This window comes from Zootoca vivipara, chromosome 8, assembly GCF_965207765.1.
Source record: "Zootoca vivipara chromosome 8, rZooViv2.hap1.1, whole genome shotgun sequence".
Taxonomy (NCBI): domain Eukaryota; kingdom Metazoa; phylum Chordata; class Lepidosauria; order Squamata; family Lacertidae; genus Zootoca; species Zootoca vivipara.
In genome coordinates, this window is record NC_142591.1 from 73,485,735 (window position 1) to 73,511,031 (window position 25,297).

Consider the following 25,297-nt stretch of genomic DNA (forward strand, 5'->3'; position numbering starts at 1 on the left):
ATTCAGATTATCATGAGAGTGTATGACATGTGTGTGTGTATGGTGGTAGTACATGTCATGTAAAGAATGTGTCCATCCTGAATTTCCCATTATTCACCTTCATTAGATGGAGTCATTGAGGTTTTGTAATATGATAGAAGGAAAATAACTTCTCTTTCTCCGCACTGTGCAAAACATTTTTCACCTCTGCAACATTCTCTCTTACTAAAGCTGGATATTGTAACCTTTCCTCATGGGGACTTGCTTGACAGAAGGCTACAGCATTAGGGAGTCTTTTGTTCTGCTTAATCCGAACCACACACACTGAAGAATGCAAAACAATAAATAAGACGGGTGAAGGGGGTTTGGTTGTCACTCTAACACAGTTTGGCTTAGGGACTCCCAGAGAAGCAAATAAACATGCCGAGAGAGAGAGACTGAGACTACAGTCCATTCGGAAAAAAGGAACTACTAAGATATAGGGAGCAATAAATCATAAGCGCATTTAACTGTAATAAATGTCTCCAGGACAAAGGTCTGTCTGGACTACCTTTGCAGTTTCCAGTTTGTTTCCGAGGTCGTTCCGAAGCTTTTAAAAGTGCTAAACAGCTTTAGACCAGGGCTGCCTCCATTCCGTCATATGAGCCTGCCCAAGCATTATATCGTGGTAGCCTACATTGTGCCCTCCGGATCACAAGCATCCTGGACAGATGGCCACCCAACCTCTGCTCAAAAACTTCCAATGAAGGAGAGTTCACCTCTTCTCATAGGAGTCTGTTCCACTGCTCTTACTGTCAGAAAGTTTTCGGAACGTTTAGTCAGAATCTCCTTTCTTGTGACTTGAAGCCAATGGTTTGAGTCCTACCCTCCAGAGCAGGCTGGGATGGAAGATGACCTTCCCTTTTTAGGTTTCATTTAGTGCGGCCCTGTAACAAAATAATGCAGTTTGCAGTGCTTCTGTTCAAGAAGCCAGCTCTTCCCCTCTCCCATTTGGTCCCCAACAACATCTTATGCTCACTGAGCATGCTCAGTCTTCACTGAGGTGGTTGTGAGCCCCCTCTGCCCCCCCCCCATTTTCACAGGAAGAATACTCAACAGCAGATTGTATAAAAGCATTTTTATTAACTAATTACCTTCTCTTAAAAAAAAATCCTTATTAGGTCCCTCTCATTAAGTATCTTCTCACGGATCAGAATTGTCTCTTTCCACTATCAATAAGCTATATAACTAAAAGTATCTATGCACACAATCTGTTGTTGTCTTTTTAAAGGAATCTTAACCTAAAGACTGATAGGGAAACAATTCAAAATATTATAGGAAACTGGGGGAAGAAGGGAAGCACCAACAAAACATAGAAATTAAATAAAAATGTTTTTAAAAAGCAGTCCCATTTCACATAATTAAGCTCAGCAATGAAATACTTGAATATTATTGTTTTATGTAATAAAGCAGCCTGTCACAGTTTCATGTTTGAGTTCACTCACTGTACATTTTAAAATACTTTTTTTTAAAAAAATCAGAGTTTCTTAACAAATTTACTAGAAATCAGAAGAGTTCAGGAAGTTTTGCAACAACTATTTCACCCCGAGGAGTGTTTCTAATTGAGAGTCTATGGGGGAAAGTATCCTTTCCCACTTTTTAAGGATTTGCTTTTGCACAAACTTCATTATACACAATTCTGATTCTGATTCAAGGGCACAGTGACATGTGTACAGTGGCATTTTCCAGAACAGTTAAGGAAAAGGATTGCTGAATGTTCTGCTCAAACGTGTTTTAAAAATGCCAGACATCTTAAAATAAAAAAATGAAGCTTTTAACTGAGTATGCAACATTCTAGGCTTTAAAAAAAACCACACAGAGCGACAAGTGCAATGGTTAAATATGTGGAAAAGAGATTGTACAAAAGCCTCAGGAAGTCTTACATTATGTTACAGAACACTGTACAGTGAACCCCAGCTTTTCCAAGTTTGGCAGTCAGCTTATGTTTAACACACACTTCACGACAGCTATCAAACGTTTAAAATATAGTTGTTCTGGCAAGATACATGGACAGCCACTGCCAGGCTGTGGATAGGCGACATTTGCATGTGAAATAAGTTGCTTCTCTCTTTGCAAAGGTATTGTAAGGTAGGTGCATGGTGAACGATCACGGGGTTCACGCATGGTTCCGGTTGGACAACAGATACCACGGGATTTCGATCTGAACATGCCTGCTCTGAGCCACTGCAGTGACATGCGCTTAACCATAAAGCAACGGTAGCATGCACACTGCTTCCATATGCTCTATCAACTCTGGAGTAGCTTGCTTCAGTCTGACAGGGATGGCGAGCGAATGGAACGTCCGCTGGCAGGGCTGTTGGAGAAGGTGAAAGGCTCTTTCTCTTTCTCTTTGGTGTCGTGCTTGTGCTTGTGCTTGTGTTTGTGCTTGTGCTTCTTCTTCTTCTTCTTGTGGTGGTGGTGGTGCTCGCTGTGCTTGGAAGAGCTGGACTCTTTTGTAAAACCGGGCAGCGTAGGCACAGGAATCGGCAACATGCTTAGCTCTTGCGTTGACTGTTCTTTGCCTGAAACAGAAAGGCAGACGTTCCACTGTAGAACAACACAACACAACACAAGACAACACAGAGAATTTGCTGTTCTGAGGCTCTGGGGGACCACGTGCATTATTACATCCAAGCTTTGCAGGTTTTCCCACTGCAGGCTTCTTTGTTTGTGGTGCTTTCGAGATGGCAAAATGTTTGAGAACGTTTTTGCAAGAGATGCTACCTACAGCATCTCTGAAATCATAAGGGTCGCTTTGAAATCACATCATATGACTATCCATGTAGCTTTCTAAATGCTAGAACTGATTCTCAAGAAGCCTTTGCCAACCTTAGACAATTCAAGATAAATAAGTAGCATGGGGGTGGGCCTATCGCTTGTCAACAGAGTGCATACAGTTGGATGTGGATGATATCAGGCCTAATCTATATCATCTTGAGTATAAAGGACTTTCGAAAGCAAGGCTGATAAGCACCTCTGACTCATAACCTGAATAATTGCTATCAGCCAAAAAGTACACGTTACTGGGCTAGAGAAATCAGTCGCTGAAGAAAAGGTAGGTAAACTGGTTTCTTTGGAAAAATATACCCCCTTTTTATTTACAGATGGGAACCTGAGGTCGGCAAGAGCCCGAATCTTCCAGAGTCCAACATCCCGTTTACTGTCTCACACCAACTCTCTGAGCCAAAGATTATCCAAGTAACTATAGTCAAAGCACCCACACAGCGTCTGAATATACAGAGAGAGCCTGGAGCAGTGGCTTTTGAACAACAGTCTGAATGGAAAAGGAAACTTAAACATCATTCAAGATTTGGTGCGCAGGGCGTTGCATTGAGGGGGGAAAGAAAATTTATTTCCACTGTTGAGAACTGCAACATGTTAAACAGGAAAATGGGTTGCAATAGTTCCCTCTCTAAATGGGGCCAATAATTATTTTGGAAAAATTAGAATCTGAACAGGAAAAAAGAGGGGAGGGGGCAGAAAGATGGGACACAGGAAGGCGCTGAAACTACATCCATGAAGGTCGCAGTCTTTGGACGATATCGTTGGGACTACTCTAGAACAAATCGATTGTGGCCTAAATCCCACACACCAGAAGATAACTTATCTCTCACTGAGATAAACAGGAGTCATACAAAAGATTGCAGGGATCTACTGTTCTAAAATTTGCCCCCAGCCTGTGCAGCTTAGTGGTTGATCCTTCTTCCCCACATGAGTTCAGTATCTTCATTTATGCCTCCAACACAAATATCATTTGTCCTCTTGACCCTGGACTAATGCATCACACCAGCTCTTTTCTTTTACAGCAACAGTGCATGCTAGTGATTATGTACAAACTTTCTGAGTGTCTAATCCAAGTTAAGAAAGTGTTTGCTTAACCCAAAGAGGACCTCCCTAAACCAGAGGTGGCCAAGCTTTTTCAGCCTGAGGGCCACACTGAGAGTTGGCCAACCATTTGGAGGCCACTTGCCAGACACGGGCGTAGGCAAAGTATACTAAAGTAACTCACGCATGTACACACGCTCAACGCATTCAAATCACACACATACATACCACAAATGCATTGCACACACGCAAACCATAGTTTCCACACATTCAGGTGGATACTTCCTCTTCTGACAATCAGCAAAGGAATGGGGTGGGTGGCTGTCCACTCAACAACTATTTTTGTCCCATTCTCTCTCCCCCCCCCCAATGGTTGTGTTAGGAGATATTTCTTGCACTGCCATGGGGTGCAAAAAATGGAGAGAAAAGCCCTCTTTTTAATCTTCAAAAAAATGCCTCTTCTCCCTCTGGCATCCCACCATTGTAAGAAAAACTCAGAAAACAGGAGGAACTGCTCAGAGAAGCTCAGGAAACAAAGGGAAACGAGACACTACTTTTCCAAGGTGAGAGGAGCACAATCTGCAGGTTGGATCCGGCCTGCAGGCTCGCCACCCCTGCCTTGAACTTCAGGTCACAATTCTGCAAAGTTATTAAGAGCAACTGCTCCAAATACCCCTTTACCTTCCCTGTGCACCCCAGGGAAGGAAAACATGAGGACCTCATTCAGCTCCCGACCACAGACACATCTGCTACAGCTTTTGAGGTTCCTAACTATTTTCCTTCCATGGATAGTAGAAATGATGGCTCTCTCTGTGGTGGCACCCCATGTGTGGAACCTGTTTTAGGGCAGGAGCTGTCTTACTTCCGATTTTTATAAGCTGCTCTGGGAGTCTTCTGGGGTAAAGGATGGGGTATAGCTGCTTCAAACGAAACAAAAAATAATGGATGTTGGGATTTTGGATTGGAGGAAAACTATTCTTGACGTTTAGCAGTAACAGTAACTGGAGAGTCCCCTTTTAGACTTTTTGTGTGGAAAGGAAAATGAAGGGACTTGAGATGTCTGGGGTCAAAGATTGGGAAAACATTGCCAAGCAGATCAAGGAACAGCTGGATACCATCCTGGAGTGAACACTCTGAATCCTTATACAGACGTACCTTGGAAGTCGAACGGAATCCGTTCCAGAAGTCCGTTCAAATTCCAAAATGTTCAACTTCCAAGGCGCTGCTTCCGATTGGCTGCAGGAAACTCCTGCAGCCAATTGGAAGCTGTGGAAGCCCCGCTGGACATTCGGCTTCCAAAAGAATGTTCAAAAACCCGGAACAATCACTTCCAGTTTTCGATCGTTCGGGAGCCAAAACGTTCAGCAACTAAGCTGTTCGAATTCCAAGGTACAACTGTATACATAGAGAATCTGAAGTCCTCTTTACCTTTTACTTTCCTTTTTTATTATCTTTTTCTTCTTGTCTTTCCTCTTTTTATTTCTTCCTTTATTAATTTTGCTCTTACTTTTGTTTTGTTTTGTTTTTTGATGTTCTCTATTCTGAGTCAATGAAGGTATGCACAGGAAGGTGATGGATGAAATAACCTGTGTGAGAGAGGCAGGGAAGGGAAGCTCCCAGGTGAGAGCTGGGACGGTTCATTCACTTCTGTGTGAGACAAGGGTTGATATCTACCTTTGAGAAAGAGCTTTGTGTATTTTCTTTTCTCTTTCTTTGTTTTTTTCCTTTTCCTTTTTTCTTAGATTTGATTTTTTAATGTATTATCTTAAGAAGAGTTTCAAAAAAAATCTTTACAAAAAAAAAAAACTTAGCAAAGGTCTCCCTAGGAATCTCAACTATATTGTCTCTTCAGCATTACCATCTCTTTAATGTGCTGGATTTCTTGACTTGTTCTATTCCCAGACAAGCCTCTGACCACATAATTACAGCTTCTGCATTACAGGCTTACGTTGTAACTATGAAACTGTCATCCACAATTCATTGCGTGAACATAAAAAGTGCACCCCTGATGATTTGGGTACACACATCTAACACACTCTAAACCATACCAGATTTCAGAGTCATTTCAAAACACAAGTTTTAGAAACCAAATGCAGAAATACAAAATGAACTTTGCAGCCTATCAAAAGGAAATAACACAATGGGGAATATGAGAGAGCGGGCAAACCCAGGGATATACTGAAGTTTAAACTAAGACCTCCAAGTTGCCACAATCATAAAGAAACTCTTATTTTTTAAGTTGCTAAACAATCATGTAACTTTTCACAGAAATAGCTTATAATGTGTTCAGTGGGTCTTATTCCCAGGAAAGTCAGTTTAGGACTGCAGCCTAGCTAATTTGTACAAAGCACTTCTATGTTACCTCTCAATCATCTTCCATATTACAAAGGAAGGTGAACCCCAGGTCCGCAGCTTTGCAGTTTTTGCCTCGAGGAAACACAATACCGTAAGCTTCAGAGTTGAAAACTGGGGCTGAAATTCTCAGTTACTACCCGTGTTTCCCCTTTTTTAAGACACCGTCTTATAACTTTTTTTCCTCAAAAAAACACACGGTGTCTTATTTTCAGGGGGTGTCTTTTTTTTTAACGGTGCTACAAGACGGGTTTTGTGAAGCAAGAACTGTCTATGGATAGATCTGCTCTGGGCGCCGGTGCTGGAGCCCTATCGGTTGCAAAAACTGACGCAGATCGCAACGTAAAAGAGGAGATACTCAAGCCGTTGCATTGGGACACCTTGCTGAAAAAAAATTGAATATCTCCCCGTTCGCGACGCTTTTAAAGCCATCCCTTTGTCCCCTTCCTGAGCTGACTCTCCAAACATTAACGAACTCCCTCCCCCTTGCCCTTCTCCCCTCTAAAGTGGTTGCCTGCCTGCAGGGACGATGAGGTGGGAAACCTCTTTGCCAAGTTACCATACAGCAGTTACGAGAGGGATGCGGGCAGACGGACAGGTTGCCCTCCTCGCCACCCCTCCAGGCTCCCTGCACTCCACCGGCAGCTCCTCTTAAGCAGTGGGCGCGGGAAGTGATCCTGCCGAGGGATCTGGCTCCGGAGACTATGCAGGGGGTGGGGTGGGGCTGCTTCATCCAGCGGCAGGCTCGCAACTCCCCCCTTGCCGTCGCTAGGGCTGCCGAGGCTGGATCGCGCCCCTTGTCCCGCGCCTGCGCTGCGAGCCAGGTTTTGCCCGATCTGGTTCCGCGAGTTCCTAAAGAACTGCGAGATCCAGATCTGCGAGTTCCTAAAGAACTGCCAATGCCGCCGCCGCCGCGGCTTGGAGGGGCTCAGTGAAATTGCAGCCTGACGGCCCAGAGAAACAGCAGGCCATCACCTACGCTGCAGAAAAGCCTCCAGAATCGTGTGGAAGGGCTAGCGGGCCTCCGGCTGCCGCTCTGCCTCAGACCATGCCGCCCACAATGTTCCGGCGGCGCAGCTCCCGCCGCCATCAGTCGCCCCGCTGCCGCTCTGCCTCGGGCCATGCGGCCCACAATGTTCCAGCAGCAGGGCTTCTGCCGCCGCTCTGCCTCCCACCGCCGCTCTGCTTCGGGCCATGCGGCCCATAACGTTCCGGCGGCACAGCTCCCGCCGTCGTAGTCGCCCCGCTGCCGTTCTGCCTCGGCCATGCGGCCCACAATGTTCTGGCAGCAGGGCTTCCGCTGCCGCTCTGCCTCCCGCCGCCGCTCTGCTTCGGGCCATGCTGCCCACAACGTTCCGGCAGTGCGGCTCCCGCCGCCGCCAGTTGCCCCGCTACCGCTCTGCCTCGGCCCCCTCCCATCTGGTCTCAAGCCTCTCTGAGGCTCCAAAGGGAAGCAACAAGGTACGTCTTATTTTCGGGGTATGTCTTACATTTCGCGAATGCATAAAAACCCTGCCATGGCTTATATTATGACTACGCCTTAAAAAGGGGGAAACACGGTACCATGGTTTTAAATCTTCCACTAATGAATGCATCAGATTTTAAATGATGCCACAATGCGTGTGTGTTTAAGAGAGGAACAAAACACATCCGCTGCAAATAAAAATAAACTTATTTAAAACATTATCCCTCTTTGTTAATTCCAGGGATTGAAAAACAGCCAGCTCAGATGTTTTGTGCCTCCATGGGCACAAAAGGCTCCCCACTGCACAGAGCTGATTTCTACAAGATGGAAAGCAACTGAAACAGTGATGGGGGGGACGGGGGGCAGGTAGGCTTATCCTTTCTGCTCCTCTCACCTGCTTATTAACACCACATGTAAAAAAACAAATTTACAAAAATACATGGAGCGGAACGCAAAATAGATATAGGAACTGCCTTACTCTGAGTCAGACCATTGGCACATCTAGCTCAGTACTGTCAACACTGGCTGGCAGCAGATCTCCAGAGTTTCAGATGGGGGACAATCCCAGTCCTACCTGGAGATGCTATGGATTGAACCTGGGACCTTCTGCCCTGCGGAGGAGATAGATGCTCTGCCACTGAGCTACAGCCCTTCCACCACAGACATGTGCGAGATGGAAGGTTCACAGCTGATGCCCACTTCAACCCAGAACTGCTCAAGAGACATAAATCATCAGTATTAAAGCCTCACTAGGATGTGAGCATTTGCCATCCATAAAGCTCAACCCCTTTTCTTCTGAAGTTCTGTTAACCCACTGAGGATGCAGCTATTGTCAGAAAACATGAACATGCCCAACAGACAGAGATGGCACCAATTGCCTTACGCTTCTAATCCCTCATCGGAAGTCCACTTTCTGCCTCAAATGTATTTCCAAGGTTGCTTATAAACCCTGGGCCTTGGCATCCTGCTTCCCAACATGCATAAACTGTTCCACTTTATCACCCAGCATTCTCTGTGATTAATCACAACGTGTGCCTTCGTATTGTTCTGGAGAGAAAGCACTGGCAGTGCATGCCCAAGGGTACTCTGCTCTCCTTACGGCTCGAGGGACTGAATCAGGTTCTCTCAGTAACTGGCTGAACCAACCGCAGAGGGGTGAGGTCCTTCTGAGTTTGCTTTTGAAGTGATTACTAATATTTCTTGGAAGAGAACAAGCATTATACTAGCCTATTCACTTGGCACCTTCCTCTGGCTTTGGATGTTCAGAGGCCAACGTAATTATTAGTTTCACTGTGAAACAGATGTTTAGAATCAGAGAGGGACAGCTCTCCCTGGGGATAAGGCCAAGTGCTTCCCATAGACCCGACACTGTAAGCCACTACACACACAAAAATAAAAATAAAAGCAGAGAAGGGGGACCCTGTAGGATTTACAGTGGTACCTCGGTTTAAGTACACAATTGGTTCCGGAAGTCTGTACTTAACCTGAAGCGTACTTAACCTGAAGCGAACTTTCGCAGTGAAAGTAATGGAAAGGGGATTAATCCGTTCCAGACAGGTCCGCGGAGTACTTAAACTGAAAATACTCCAACCGAGGCGTACTTAAACCGAGGTATGATTTACCACCATTTCCCTTAATTCTGGGGCTGGCTGAAGACTGTTACTGGTGGTGCTTACACTGACCCTGCAAACCAAGCTATCACATTTTAGCATTACTGCAAGAACTGGAATGTTTTTCCATAGCAACCTAAGTAATAAATCAATTCTGAAGATAGTGTGGATTCAGACATCATAATGCACCAGGAAGTAGATGGTGTGTGTGTGTGTGTGTGTGTGTGTGTGTGTGTGTGTGTTTGCTTGCATGCATGCATGCATGCATGCATGTCAAGGCTCCTAAGTTTCCTTGCAATGAACACTGTTTGAAGCCAAGTGCAAATAGTCTGACGTTCACCTGCCATACAGTTTACCCTCAGTCATGCACAAATTTGTTTACTCCCCCTAAAACAGCTCCTTCCTGTACATGGATTGGCATTTGCCCGCATTATTTCCTCTTGTCTGTACATCTCTCTCACTGTTGTTTCTTTACTGTCCATTTCAGATTGCAACATCCTCGCCCTCAGGGACTCTCAACGTACCAACACAACTCATACAGCACCATGCACACTGGTGGCACAATAGAGTATTATTTAGATTGGTGCAATCAACAGGGTTTGGGGTTCAATCGGAGACACCTGTCTTCAAACCCCCAACTCAGCTACAAAGCTCAATAGATGGTGGTGCTTTAGTTACTCTCAGGCTAGCCTGCCTCACAAGGCAGTTGTGGGGATAAATGGGAAGGTGTGAGGAGTCACAAACCATGTATGCTGTCCTGTGTCCTTGGACAAAGGCCAGGATAAAGATAAATTCCTAAGTATGAAAAGGATAAATTCTTAAATAATGTTAAGTCTTCCAAGTTAACTGTGCTCAAACATGAGCTATGAAATCCATACAATCCTACAATCTGCAACATGACCTAAAAGCTAGAGCTCTCAATTAAGATGAGAATACAGCCTGGCCTTTGGGTTCTTTTGATCCCTGCAAGGCAGAGGGTGGAACACTCCCTACTGTTTTTGAAGATTTAATAGCAAATAAAATCTGCTTTTCATATTAGAAGTCAGAGCCCAGATGACATCAGGGACTTTAAAAGGGCTTGTTCTGATGCCTTCAAAGCTACTGCGCTTAGGGCAGAGTTATAATTAATGGGCCAACATCAGAATGGACAGACAGACAACAAGGGGCATTTTTTCCTTTGCTTTTTGAAGAATCCGGGGATTCTCTTGTAAAGGAAAAAAAATGTTACAAGCTTGTAAAAAAACTTCTTCATTAATAAGAATTAGGAACTCTACTGTTGGCTCTTTGCCTGAAGCTACAGTATCCATTTTCCATGAAGTGATGACAGAACAGAAACAGCTTGCAAACGAATTAACATAGATCAAAAAGAAGAGAGGGAGGGATCACCCCTCCCAGCCTTTCTTAAAGCCACAATGAAGATTTGATATAAAACGAGATTTATTTGTAAGTGTTGAAACACTTACCACTATCATTTTGGAAATGATGTATTTGTTTGTTTATTAGGCTAAGGCTCATCGCCTGATAAAACAACTCTTAGCTGGTCAACTGAGGTTTTTTTGTCAATTGATTTCAGCTATCTGCAAGGATGATTATTATTTACATGCGGATAAAAGCAGCAGCTCTGAAGCAAGAAGCATGCGTTCTCTTTTTAGGTAATGTCCACATGTGCCAGAATAGGGATCATTTCATAAGAGGCACTCCTTAGAAGAGAAAATGCCTTCTTTTAAGTTAGTGTTTGCCACCGGCAGTTTTCAATGAGTACTTGTGAAATTGTATCTATCGGTCCAGCTTCTATCTGATTAATCAGGATTACACACTGAATCAATTAAGAGATTGATTAAAAAACAGTCAGGAAAGTTCAGTCATCATCTGACCTTTTACTCAGTCCTTCCCCTTAAATTATATGTCTTTCTCTCTGTGTGTGTATTCACACACCTTTTTGCAACTCAGGGCTGAACTCCCAAGAGAAACCATTTACACACTAAGTGCAAGAATGGCTTTGTGAAAATCAACAGCAGGTGCAGGGGGGCTATCTGGTCCCACTCCGGATCAACCACAAAAACTCCCTCTCGCCCAGCCCTATGAATCAGTTTGACGATAGGGTACACATACAAACAAAAAAAACCCCACACTCTCAGAAATACTGAGACAGAGGCAGCTCCCTCTGCTCTAATCGCAGTAGTGTGAAGGGAAAGAGAGCTTTCACAGAACAATCATTTACACGATCCGCAAGGTTTTGTGAGTCTGCCCATTCCCCAGTCAAAGGTGCTAGAAACTCCCCAAAACACCCTTTGCTGTCTTCTTTCAGTGAAGACTTGGGTAGAAAAGTACCCAAGAATCGGGAAGTTCTGCCCTCCTTGATTCCGTGTCCCCTCAGTACCTACTATCAGGAGACTGAGAACAGGAAGAAAAAGGTTTCCAAGCACTCCCCAACTGCTCTATAATATGGAAGCAGCAGAAAGCTCACCAGATACAGCTTTGCTGTTGCTTACAACTCTAGGACAAACCCCAATGAATCACAGCATTGCAGCAGGGGATCTGGGGGGAACCTGCGGGAGCTTTCTTTCTTAGGACAGTTTGCACGGCAGAGCACAAAAAGCCTTGTGGGGCTGGATATGTCCCATAGGCTAGAATCTTATCTAGGCAAGAAAGCAACGTTTCAGACATAAACACTACAGCCAGCTGCCTCTGTATTCCTCTAGCGCTGAAGCAGTCAGTATAAGTGACACAAAATCTTATGAATGCAGAAGCTTCAGCACAGAGTCTTCAAAAACCGTTCTCAAATCCTAAACCTTTCTGGAAAGAGCAGCACACTGTGGCTTAAAAGAAGAAGTTGTCAGAAGTGGGTAGAACATATTTCAGGGTCTATCAGTGGATCTGAGTAATTAGCAGGAGACAAGCAAGGACTCAAAATATCAGCTTTTTTTTTTATCACCAGCATCAACAAAAAGCTTTACTCCCCCTTCTAAATTAGGCTGCTGAGATGAAGAAAGTTGATTGGGGTGAATTAAACTATATGTGGACCTGGGTGTAGTAGGAGTGTGAGCTCAGTTCTGGTACTGAGAACAAATCCCTGGGCTGTGCCTTAATTCTGCAAGCTTGTCCCTACCCCATTATCTTACACATGGCTCCAGTTGGTGAGCTTTCAGGTTCTTAAATAAAAAATAAGTAGATTCTGCAAGTCTGGAATATACTCTCGTCTTTAAAGTTTAAAGGAGAGTCAGAATAGGTTTGCTTTGACAGGTAAGAAGTTGCCTTGCAGTGCTTGGTGGTCATCCAAAGCACATGCGAATCCTAAAAATAGCTTCCTTGCCTGATGCAGATTTTATATGCATACTGGCCAGAACTCCAAATACTGAACCGCACCCACTAACATCCCAGCATATTTGACGCAGAACGATCCAGAGCGTGCAGCTGCTGATACAAGGGTCCCTTAAGAAACATCTGTTAACTTCCTGGCACCATTATCCAGAATTTCTTGTTTATAACTTTATACCCCCCATTAGGGTGTATAAGAATAGCACAAAACCAGTATTACGAAAAGCTAGGGAAGAGCTATAAATATGGACTACATTCATAGGCTTGTTTCATTGCTGGAAACCTCATTATATTATCATCACACGGTATGTACTATTTTTAGGACTACCTAGTGGGTGCAATGCTATACCAAACGTAAAGGGGGGGTGGACGGACTGGTAATGACCAGTACTGCATGGTTGTTGTTGTGGGTTTTTTTTTATTGTAATAGAAAAGTATGTTTTCTGAATCTTCCAGATATAATCAGAATCTGTGTTGCAGCCCGTTCTCTGAAATGAACTTCGGAACTCACCACCTCAAGATAGGAGCGCAGCCTGGATCAGATGCCAAGTCTCACTTAGCACAGTGTGGACAGCGGGTCACTGGGATTAGCCACTAGAGACCAAATTTCAAATCCTCCCACCCAGCTACCAAAAAACAAGTCACATTCCCAGCAAAACCATCCTCACATGACCCTTTTTGAGGATTGATGAGCTATATTAGAACATGCCCTCGGTTCTCTGGGATAAGCCAGAAAATAAACCCTGGTAACAGATTCAAAATTCAACACAGGGCAAAGTGCACAGGCAACTTCACTTAAAAATTTAAAAAATGCATTGTTAGGCATGAAGAACCACCTTGAGCACATGCTGCCTGGACTCTTGCCACATCTGTTGGGACGACTCTCACGCTACAAGACAGTAACATCCCGATTTGTATCTGTAAGCATAAGAACTGAACGTGGAAACTGGCAATACAGCTCCATCAGTAAGGCTTCAAAAAGGACTACATGGGCTGCCCTGTTACACTATAGTTTAAATATCTGATCACTAACACCCTTTCACAAGACTCACAACTTTTAAACCCTATCACTTATCTGAACCATCTGGGTACGTCTGGAAATCTTCCCTCAGTTTTGGATTTTGGTTCTGATGCATCTCTTAAGAACTTTTAAGATACTGACACCATGCCCTCTCTGCAACCTTGAGATGATCAGAAGTTTCAAGCAAAAATCGCAGAGGCCGCACGTAGCTTGAAAGTTACAATGGTCCACTATGTTATAAGGGCCTGAGGGAAAGCCAGTCAATATGTGGCCACAAAGCATCAGAGATAAAGGAAGCTCTGTCGATGTAGGAAACTGTGTTTAAGACTTCCCAGAATGAAATGTGCTAAGTATTCTTAGCAAAATAAAACAATCATTTTTTTAATTTTTTTAAAAAGAACCCAATGGAAACAGAACAAGAGTGTGCTAGAAAACTGGCTTAAGAACAGGAAAAATACTAGTCATAGCTGGAAACTTGTCAAATCTGGAAAGCAACCCAGAGGCCACTTTTGGGTCTTCGTGACAAAAACTTGATTCATTTGCAGATCGTTCAGGTGAGGTGAATAAGGTGACCTTTTGTCACTTGACAAATTAGGAAATGGAATTAACAAGATACTTGTATTAAAGACACACCTTTGAATCCAAGCAGTGCTGGACATTTAACTCAGGAGACAGCTATCAAAGCTCTGCTCCTTGCCACATGTTCTAACCTCCCAGAGAGTAGGAATATGAAGCTGGTTTGTATTAGATGAATGGGTAATACTGGGGATGCAGCAATTGCAACCATTCACACCTTCTGCATGAGAAATCAGATCAAATTCTCAGCTTGAACGTAACCAAGCTAGAAGACCGCATGAGCTATAGGGCAATGGGACTGTTGAGAGCCATACCTAGGAGGAACATGGCGCTTATGAACTGCAAACTATCCAAGGCTTGCCATGAGTTTAACTGACCTGGCGTTGATGGTCTTTCCAGCATATTCAAATGATGGTAGATAAACGCTTGGCTGTCATGAACCGTGTCCATATCAATCTCTTCTTCTTCCTGAGAGTTTGAGAACTGTGACAATGGAAAAGCAAACAAAACTAAGAGTGTTAGGGGATGCTAAAGGATCTCTCTCTCTCTCTATATATATATATATCACCTCTGAAGTATGAACAAGTTTTACTATAGAAAATTATTCAAGAGAAAATACACATGAAAACACCACCACAGTATATTAACAGCCAGATCCTACCCAGGTTTAGGCACCCCTAGTTAGGCAGAATAAAAACTGAAGAGGAGCAGCTTGTGGCATTTCTTAAGATGTGATTGCTTAAAAGAACATAACAGGCAATGGGCAGCCAGGCGTGGGATACTCATTCACAACCAGATGGGTGGTTCCCCATCACTGTGATGCAGAGAGAACTGGATTAGCATTCAGACAGACCATTGCCAAATGCCAGGATGTACTATGTTGCTCTGTCCCGTTTGCAAAGCATGTTCCAAAGATACGTGATCCCTCAGCCAGAGGGATGGGCTGGCAGGATCAGCAGGTGCTTAAGGGTGAAGCTGACTGGCTACTTCTGCCTTTCTCGCCTTTGCAGGGAGAGTCCCATCACGCCATGGAAGACTTTCGGTCACTGTCTCTCCAAGACACTCTTGGGCCTGAGGAAAGCGCAGTGTAATCTCTCCAACTGCCTATAATTCACTCACTCTTATTTTGAGTTTGACTTTACTGTCTTCATTCTTCTCAAGTATCTGGCCTGGTTCTAGCGGGGACCCAAGAGGCGTGTCGGCCTTCCTCTTCAACCCCTGCTGATGAGGCAGGGCAATAACTGCTGCTTCTTTAGCAAGGTGATCATCGTCCTAAAGAAGCAATTTTAAAAACCCGATTTAAAATCTTTACATCCAAAAAAGAAAATAAAAATATGTTATAATCACAGGAACATAAACAGCAACAATTACCGTATTTTTCCGTCTATAAGACGCCCCCATGTATAAGACGCCCCCTATTTTGGGGGACTCAGAGTTAAGAAAATGGGGGGGGGGAGATGGCCCAGAGTAAAAGATGCCCCCTAATTTTTGACATTATTTTTAGGGGGGAAACCTAGTCTTATTCATGGGAAAATGTGGTATTCTTCTGGGAACACGAAAAACAAATCATATAGTATCCTTTGTTGTATCAGCAGATGGTGTCACTCCTGAGAATACAGGAGTTCTCATTTCTTATCAAATACATTGAAAAGGGCTGCTGCCCTCCAGACCTGCCATACAATCAATATGTTTTGAAACAATGATTTATATTTGTTACAGACCGTGGTTTGGGATATTAGATCCCTGCCTGAGCAAGCATAAAGGTAGGTGGGATTGGGTGGGAGGATACAATGGTACCTCGGGTTACAGACGCTTCAGGTTACAGACTCCACTAACCCAGAAATAGTACCTCGGGTTAAGAACTTTGCTTCAGGATGAGAACAGAAATCACGTGGCGGCGGCACGGTAGCAGCAGGAGGCCCCATTAGCTAAAGTGGTACCTCGGGTGAAGAACAGATTCAGGTTAAGAACGGACCTCCAGAACGAATTAAGTTCCTAACCCAAGGTACCACTGTGTTTTTAATGCTGCATTGTGACTTAAAGTAGATAGGTTCAGGCTTGAATACCTTTGCACAATCCAACAAGTAGCATAGCTTTTTTTGAGAGGCGTATTTTATGTAAAAATGTCACTCTAAAAGGCTACAGCCTCACTCTTTTAGGATAACCTCCATCACTCATCTATGAGGCAAAATTCACCCCACAAGCAGACACCACTGAAATGTGTGTCGCTGGCTGAGATGCACTCCCCCCCCCCAAAAAAAATCTTACATATTGCAAGAGAGACAGGCAAAATTGAACTCTGAGAAATATGAATGAGGAACTGTTCGTGGCTTCATGAATAAGTGGGGATGGGGAGGAGGCATATACTACTTCAAGACAAATATTCCCAGCAAGTGGAAGCAGATCAGATCTGCGGTACATGGTCAAGGATAGAAGCGTGAGACTAGGCTAGAGAGCAAGGCCTGAAAACTGATTGCATTGTGTTCAACTCCACTACTGTGAGTTCTGGGGAGGCTGTGAGAGAATAAGGAAATTGCTTACAGTGCTTTGGAAGCCAACTATTTGACCCAGATTGTTTGGATTGTTAGGCGGTTCCGGACCACTTGCCTCCGCCTCAGGAATGATGGTAGGATTCAGCACAGCTTTCTTTTCTTTTAGGTTAAGGACCAGCCCAAGTTCTGGCAGCGGCAAGCAGGAAGGCCTGCTGAGGCCAAACAGCGTGAAGTACAGGTCGACAGCCCCACAGCGCAGCCTCCAGTCGTGGGATGTACCTATGGAGTAAGGGGAAAAAAGCAACCATCTTCTCACACTTTCAGTCTGTGTGCCTTTTAAAGCAGGTTCTACAGCAAACTGTAGGAAACAAAGCAATTCTTCCTGTACCTGTGCACTGCTTTGCATCGACAGGAGCACAACCCCCTAACAGAGACCAATAGGAGATGCCTCATCATTCGGTAATAATAGCATGTATTCTGCTAGCAATTTTCAATCGCCACCACCGCCATTTCAGCAAAGGCAAATCGAGTGTATCGTCATGCCTTCCAGTGGACCAACCTGGGATTTAAAAACTAGGTCAACTCCCAAATAAAGGGAATTGCACGGAGCAGGATGACATAAATCTATATACACGGGCCTACAACAAAATGCAGCGCTTGTTCCAGCACAGTTAGTATCAGGGGAGAAAGGCCTGCCCTGCTGGAGAAGGATAAGCTGAGAAATATTATTAGCAACAACCTACGCCTTGCCAAATTCTATCCTGAGCCAGCTGCTTGTGTTCCATAGTACAAATAGCCATTTATAATTCTGAAGTTGTTAAATCAAGCTGGACCAAGCAACAGTTTCACCACCTGGCTATTCCACAGCTATTCTACAGAAAACACAGTGCATTAAGTTGACAATATCTTTTTTCCCTCCTCAGCAGAGAAGGGTAATGTTTGCCCCGAAAAAATCCCAATCATCTTTGTGCAAGAGACAGGCTTTTATGAAAACACCAGCAGCCAGCCCTCATCTTAGGCCATATTTTCCCCAGCCACCAAAGAAAGAAAATGCTGGACTAGGTGGGCCTTTGCTCTGAACTAGTACAGCTCCTCTGAGCTCCTGACATTCAGCCTAGGTAAAGGTAAAGGGACCCCTGACCATTAGGTCCAGTCGTGACCGACTCTGGGGTTGCGCGCTCATCTCGCATTATTGGCCGAGGGAGCCGGCGTATAGCTTCCAGGTCATGTGGCCAGCATGACAAAGCCGCTTCTGGCAAACCAGAGCAGCACATGGAAACGCCGTTTACCTTCCCGCTATAGCGGTTCCTATTTATCTACTTGCATTTTGATGTGCTTTCGAACTGCTAAGTTGGCAGCCTATCCAATGCCAAAGCCTTGTCCCAGATGCTCTCTAAGCTCCCCAAAACTTAAAAACATATTGAATGTCACAACCGTTAGTTCAAAAACAAAAAACCCAATGCAAGAGAGTTTGCTGTAAGTATTTTTATGCCATAGAATGGAGTCTTTTTATGTATAAGATCGTCAGTAACACAATAAGCACAATACGGTACTCTCATTGAAACAAAAAAGCCTAGTTTCTACTGCCTTCTTATTCCAAATACAGCATTGCCATTAAGCTTGATAAATGTTTTAGTTCCTGTACACAGATGACTTTAATGAGAAACAGTTTTAACAAGTCATAACTGAGTAGAAATCTGAATTATTATACAGTGGTACCTCTAGTTACAAACTTAATTCGTTCAGGAGGTCTGTTCTGAACCCGAAACTGTTCTTAATTAGAGGCGTGCTTTCACTAATGGGGCCTCTTGCATCCACTGTGCCACCGGCACACGATTTCCATTCTCATCCTGGGGCTAAGTTCTCAACTCAAGGTAACTCTTCTAGGTTAGCGGAGTTTGTAACCTGAAGCATTTGTAACCTGAGGCATTTGTAATTCGAGGTATCACTGTACTGGCAACTGAAGACCACACCTCTGGTCCACCACAGTTTATGCCAAAGATTATGTTAATCTTTAAAGTGCCCCAAGACAAAATGATGCTTTTCTTGTAGGCAGGCAGAGTTGCAGTGCACACTGTCTCTCTCAGCTTGCCAGGAAGTCTACGATCAACATCCAGCCACTGCCACTAAAGACTCACCACCGAGTCTCTTCTTTACTTCCTTGAGCCTCCAGTCCCAGTCTCTCTGCACCAGCCTGAAATGCAGCTGTGCTCCCAAAGGGAGCACAAACAGTGAGACTAGCAGTAAAGTCCTCAGTTGTCAGACAGCAAGGCAGGCAGCTGTGGTAGAACTGGGCTGCCCTGGTGCTTACTCTTTCCCTGAACCCAATTCCAGTGAGCACAACAACTAAGCCACACAGTCAAGGCTGGTTTGCCACACTATCCCCTATGCCACCTCAGGCTGCCCAGACCAACTAACTGGTCAGAACTGGGTTTTTCTTCAGCATGGCAGACGGCCTGCATTTGAACATGCCCATTAGGGCTGGGCGATATCTGGTTTTCAGCATTGTGATATATCACCGGCTAAACATCACAATATACTGATGTATAATGATGTCAGAAATAAGAATGGAGCTATGTAGAGACATTGACTGGCTTCATGGTTTTTCATGAATTGTGTTTTTTGCTGGTGCATGCTCTTGTGATTCGTTGCCCCCCCCCCCCCGGCATGAGGCAGGGGAGAACTGAGCTGGCAGAGTTAACAGGGACTGCAGGAATCAAGAGACACATTGGCTGGCTTCATGGCTTTTCCCACATTGTGATTTTTGCATAGTGCGTGCACACACACACACATCATGATTCGTGATATATTGCCAGGTCAAAAATTATGAAACCGACATAATGATATCGACTTCAAACTGCCAAACAAAGGCAGTCATATTCTCACCCACACACCCCATTTGAGCTGTTTTAGAACAAATGTTTTTGTTAGGACATATGTTTGTTTTCTCTATCATAACTGGCTTGTGTTTTTAAAGGGTAGTTAACACAGAAGGACTATATAACCCCCAAACGGCCTGTAATTTCCAAAATGAAATAAACAAAATAAAATCTCCAGTTGGTAGCGGGTGCCTAATCAGTTTGCGAGCTTCAATGAAAATCACAAACAATGGTGCTGAGTCTTAAGTCACAGATAACTGGGCAAATGGAAGGTCACACAATTTGCCAGAAGTGAACAGCAGCTGCACCCCACAAGCTGATCTGTTTACTGCATGGGTAGCTAAAATGGACAGATTTTGATAATCTGAAAGCACATGACTCCAGTAAGTTTACAGAGTAGGCGATTTCCAGAAAGGAAAGAGATGTTAAGTAGCAAACAAAGCAAAAGGCACATGTCTCAAAGAAAACTTAGCAAAGAGGAAAATTACAAGACAAGATTCCCATGGATACAACTGTCACGAGGGCCTGGAGCATATGATACTCAGGGTTGCCTATGGAGATGCAGACCCCTTTGCCCTGATAAGACTTTTCGGAATAGCTGGGAAAACACAATGAAACAAAAGCCCAGTTGATCATGTCATCCAAACTGGAACAAGTCTTACAGAAGATAAGAAACTAGGGATTTCCCCTCACCCCCACCCCCATTTTATTTCACAAATTATGTCATCACTAAATATACATTGGTTTCTACAGCACCTGGAAAATAACAACATTTTACTAAAGGATTAAGCTGTTCATTTGCAAAGGCAGTTTTCTATCTGAAGAAGTGTGCATGCACACGAACGCTTATACCCAGAACAAATTTAGTTGGTCTCTAAGGTGCTACTGGACATTTTTTAAAATTTATTTCGACTGCATCAGACCAACACGGCTACCTACCTGAATCTAGAAACTGGCACTGTTATCTTAACTTAAAAACTGATCAGTGAAGACCTGAACTGCTACTGAAACAAATATTAATTTTTTAAAAAATCCAAAATTAAGTAGAGTTGAATATCATCTCTCATTTTTAAAAAGTTTGGAATTCTCTAGCTTTGGCTTTCTAGAGTCTGGCATTTCACTCTTTCTCTCCAAAAAGCAACAAAAACTTTTGTTCTCCTTTATGAGCTTATGGGCATCAGCAAGTTTCAAATCATTAAACCTGAATGGGTGGTGGGGGGTGGTGGTTTACCCTAACAAATATACTTACTGGCACTCTGAGATTTTTTAATTGCTCTTTAAAGAAAATAAATTTTGAGTAGAGCGTTCACATGATTTGCACAGAGATTTATGCTGTTAACACACACACACACCCAACAGAGAAGGGAACACATCTCCTATTATGACTCCTTTTGTTACAACAAGGTCAATCAGTTAAAGACTAGCTTTCTACGTTCAATTCTCTCGAGGGGAAAAAAGGGGAACATGAGCTCCCTGGTGGCTAGATGTAAACTGTTTACTTCCTGAGTATGACATCTGGTTAAATCTTTCCAAAAAATTAAGTAGGGCGGGTCCCATCCCCCCCCCCCAGGTTGCTTCAGCCGCTAGTGCAGCTGAAAGCTTCCAAGCTCTAAAAATAATGATGCATAGAGAGCACACAGCCATTAATGTCCCCTAGAAGAATACAAATAAAAGTTTGTATGTAAGCACTATAAGCAACATGCCAGATTTTGAAGACAGTCTTGGATAAGGCTGATCTGTTAAACGAAAACAGATTAATAGCAATTGGATGTTGATTCTTGGGTAACTTCCCCCGCCCCCCATGAAGGAATAAGCATTGGGGTGGGAACGTGTAGAACCTATAGGAAAAGGGACATGAATATCCTGCTCAATGACTTTTCCTGCAAAATTCACATAGATTTAAAGAACTAACGAACGTAAGGTTTTTCTGTATGGCCCAATTCAGATATAACAATGAATCAGAGTTTGTTATAAGCAGCAGCATTGGTACTGAACATCAGATACACAAGACAAACTAGCAACCGGGTACTAAGGCAGGTGGGTTTGGGGAGGCTCTTGCTAAAGTATACAGCATTAGGGTTGATCTACCGTGTTTCTCATATTATAAGTCATGTCTTATATTAATTTTTTCTTCAAAAAAACACGACATGGCTTATTTTTGAGGGATGTCTTATTTTTTAATAAAGTGCACGCGGGCGCTGTTTGCCGGGCTTGTCAAGCCCAGCAAACAGCGCCCGCCGATCTTCGGTGACAGGCGGGGGTGGGCGGAGAGCGGAGAACGATCTCCGCTTCTCCCCCACCCCCGCCTGTCACACAGCACAGGGCCGAAGATCGGCGGGCGCTGTTTGCCGGGCTTGTCAAGCCCAGCAAGGAGCGCCCGCCGATCTTTGGTGACAGGCGGGGGTGGGGGGAGAGCGGAGCACGATCTCCGCTTCCCCCCCCCACCCCCGCCTGTCACACAGGACAGGTCGGAAGATCGGCGGGCGCTGTTTGCCGGGCTTGTCAAGCCCAGCAAGGAGCGCCCGCCGATCTTCGGTGACAGGCGGGGGTGGGGGGAGAGCGGAGAACGATCTCCGCTTCCCCCCCACCCCCGCCTGTCACACAGCACAGGTCGGCGGGCGCTGTTTGCCGGGCTTGTCAAGCCCAGCTAGGAGCGCCCGCCGATCTTCGGTGACAGGCGGGGGTGGGGGGAGAGCGGAGCACGATCTCCGCTTCTCCCCCACCCCCGCCTGTCACACAGCACAGGGCCGAAGATCGGCGGGCGCTGTTTGCCGGGCTTGTCAAGCCCAGCAAACAGCGCCCGCCGATCTTTGGTGACAGGCGGGGGTGGGGGGAGAGCGGAGAACGATCTCCGCTTCCCCCCCACCCCCGCCTGTCACACAGGACAGGTCCGAAGATCGGCGGGCGCTGTTTGCCGGGCTTGTCAAGCCCAGCAAGGAGCGCCCGCCGATCTTCGGTGACAGGCGGGGGTGGGGGGAGAGCGGAGCACGATCTCCGCTTCCCCCCACCCCCGCCCGTCATACAGCACAGGGCCGAAGATCGGCGGGCGCTGTTTGCCGGGCTTGTCAAGCCCAGCAAGGAGCGCCCGCCGATCTTTGGTGACAGGCGGGGGTGGGGGGAGAGCGGAGCACGATCTCCGCTTCCCCCCCCACCCCCGCCTGTCACACAGGACAGGTCCGAAGATCGGCGGGCGCTGTTTGCCGGGCTTGTCAAGCCCAGCAAGGAGCGCCCGCCGATCTTCGGTGACAGGCGGGGGTGGGGGGAGAGCGGAGCACGATCTCCGCTTCCCCCCACCCCCGCCCGTCATACAGCACAGGGCCGAAGATCGGCGGGCGCTGTTTGCCGGGCTTGTCAAGCCCAGCAAGGAGCGCCCGCCGATCTTTGGTGACAGGCGGGGGTGGGGGGAGAGCGGAGCACGATCTCCGCTTCCCCCCACCCCCGCCCGTCATACAGCACAGGGCCGAAGATCGGCGGGCGCTGTTTGCCGGGCTTGTCAAGCCCAGCAAGGAGCGCCCGCCGATCTTTGGTGACAGGCGGGGGTGGGGGGAGAGCGGAGCACGATCTCCGCTTCCCCACCCACCCCCGCCTGTCACACAGGACAGGTCCGAAGATCGGCGGGCGCTGTTTGCCGGGCTTGTCAAGCCCAGCAAGGAGCGCCCGCCGATCTTTGGTGACAGGCGGGGGTGGGGGGAGAGCGGAGAACGATCTCCGCTTCCCCCCCCGCCTGTCACACAGGACAGGTCCGAAGATCGGCGGGCGCTGTTTGCCGGGCTTGTCAAGCCCAGCAAACAGCGCCCGCCGATCTTTGGTGACAGGCGGGGGTGGGGGGAGAGCGGAGAACGATCTCCGCTTCCCCCCACCCCCGCCTGTCACACAGGACAGGTCCGAAGATCGGCGGGCGCTGTTTGCCGGGCTTGTCAAGCCCAGCAAACAGCGCCCGCCGATCTTCGGTGACAGGCGGGGGTGGGGGGAGAGCGGAGCATGATCTCCGCTTCCCCCCCCACCCCCGCCTGTCACACAGGACAGGTCCGAAGATCGGCGGGCGCTGTTTCCCGGGCTTGTCAAGCCCAGCAAGGAGCGCCCGCCGATCTTCGGCTCTGTCCCCCGATGCGCGACGGCTCGGGGAAGCAGGCAGGGAGCTCCTGCTGGGTCCCGCGCCTTCGCCTCTCGCTCGGTCGGGGCTACACGACATGGCTTATTTTCGGGGTATGTCTTATTTTTCACTAACCCTTAGAAATCCTGTCATGGCTTATTTTTTGGGGATGCCTTAAAATATGAGAAACACGGTAATCCTGACCAAAACGCAAGCCTGGATGTTAGGGAAATGCTCCAATACAATGCAAAATACATAGAAGTTCAAGCTGCATGCCTTAATCTGCAATCCAGTGCAAAATGCCTTGAAGGCATGCAGGATACAGCAACCATGATCGAAACTACGTAGGTTTGGCTTTGGGGAGTGCCTGTATGGAAAACTGCTTGGGAATCATGCCTTGAGAACTATGTAAGAAAGGCAGAATATAAATGAAGAATAAATTAAATAACCCTGTCTCTAATCAGGGTGACTTATTTTCAAGCAAACATGCATAAAAGCCAGAGTGTTTTGTGTTATTAGAATTTTTTTTGAAAAATGAGTAGCAATAATAATAATAAATAAATAAATTATAACAGTAATAATAATATTTAACCTGAATTCATAAGTTTCCAGAGCTGATCCACCAGCGCTTCATTGCACAAAGGAGATTCCATGTTCTTGGTAAATGGAGGGTTCTTTGTCAACATGTTCAGTATCTTATGTCTAAAAAAAAGGACAGCCGTCAGCTCCTAATCCATATACAATCTGGCCTTCCAGTTATTAGGCTTTGCCTCTTTGCCAAACTTTTTTGGCACCATAGTTTTACATCAGGATTACAAGGGTTGTACGTAAACTCAAAACATGTCCCCTGGTGCTCGCATCATCTCAGGAAATCAAGATCAATGCCCTTACACAGGATTCTAAAAATGTATCAAACAGCCATTTTTGTCAAAAGGCCTTGGGGCAGTAACAGTCAGTGGAAATAGCAGGAAAAGAAACCAAGAGGGGGGAAACCTGAAAAGAGGCTGCAGTGTTCAAAGTTGTCATTATCTAGGTCACCAGGGGTACTGACTTGTACTGGCAAAGTCTAACTTAAAGCAAACAGGCAAAAAGTTCAACTACAAATGTATCATTTATAATCTTTGTCCCTCAGCTACAAACAAGAAACCAATTTATATATTTTTTGGTATTTAAACATAAGGAAGTCTGGCTCTACTCTCGATACACTGAGCCCCAGTGTGGAAATTTTTTTAATAAAAAAAGAAAGATCCTCCATCTATGGCCAAGAATTGAAAAGTAGATGCAAGGCCTTCATAAAGAAGTATGAACGATTGCAAGGAAAGGCACAAGACCTTCCCCCTTGACCTCTAAGGGCTTTGCCATGTATAGTTCTCATCTCTTAAGGAAGTGGGAGAGTGCTGCCCTCTTGCTTAATAGACACAGATTACCCTCTGCCCCAGAATGCAACCAGTCTCTTGATTCAGGCGGAAACAAAGTGCTAACATTCTGGTGGGAAGGATCGCCATGCTAACCTGTAGCCACTGAGATGTTGTTCCACCGCAACTCTCATCAGTGACACCCAGCACAGCCAATGCTCAGAGATGGTGCAGCTCAACTGAAGTGTCACAAGTGCCTTGTATATTTCCAGCTGAGGGTCAATTGTTACCTG

General features: G+C 45.5%; 1 protein-coding gene across 3 annotated transcripts in view; it reads right to left on the minus strand.

Annotated features, from left to right (window-relative positions):
- Positions 1–1,081: 1,081 nt before the first annotated feature.
- Positions 1,082–25,297, minus strand: part of TAF2 (TATA-box binding protein associated factor 2) — a 58,992-nt gene continuing 34,776 nt past the window's right edge. For 2 of the 3 annotated variants that reach the window (XM_088675864.1, XM_088675866.1), the window contains exons 22-26: positions 24,242–24,351; positions 16,727–16,956; positions 15,305–15,457; positions 14,563–14,668; positions 1,082–2,540 (exon numbers count right to left, since the gene is read on the minus strand). In XM_088675864.1, coding sequence (XP_088531990.1) covers positions 2,287–2,540; positions 14,563–14,668; positions 15,305–15,457; positions 16,727–16,956; positions 24,242–24,351 — 853 coding nt within the window. In that variant the 3' untranslated portion in view covers positions 1,082–2,286. The remainder of the gene's footprint in view (positions 2,541–14,562; positions 14,669–15,304; positions 15,458–16,726; positions 16,957–24,241; positions 24,352–25,297) is intronic. The other variant, XM_088675865.1, reaches the window with a different exon arrangement.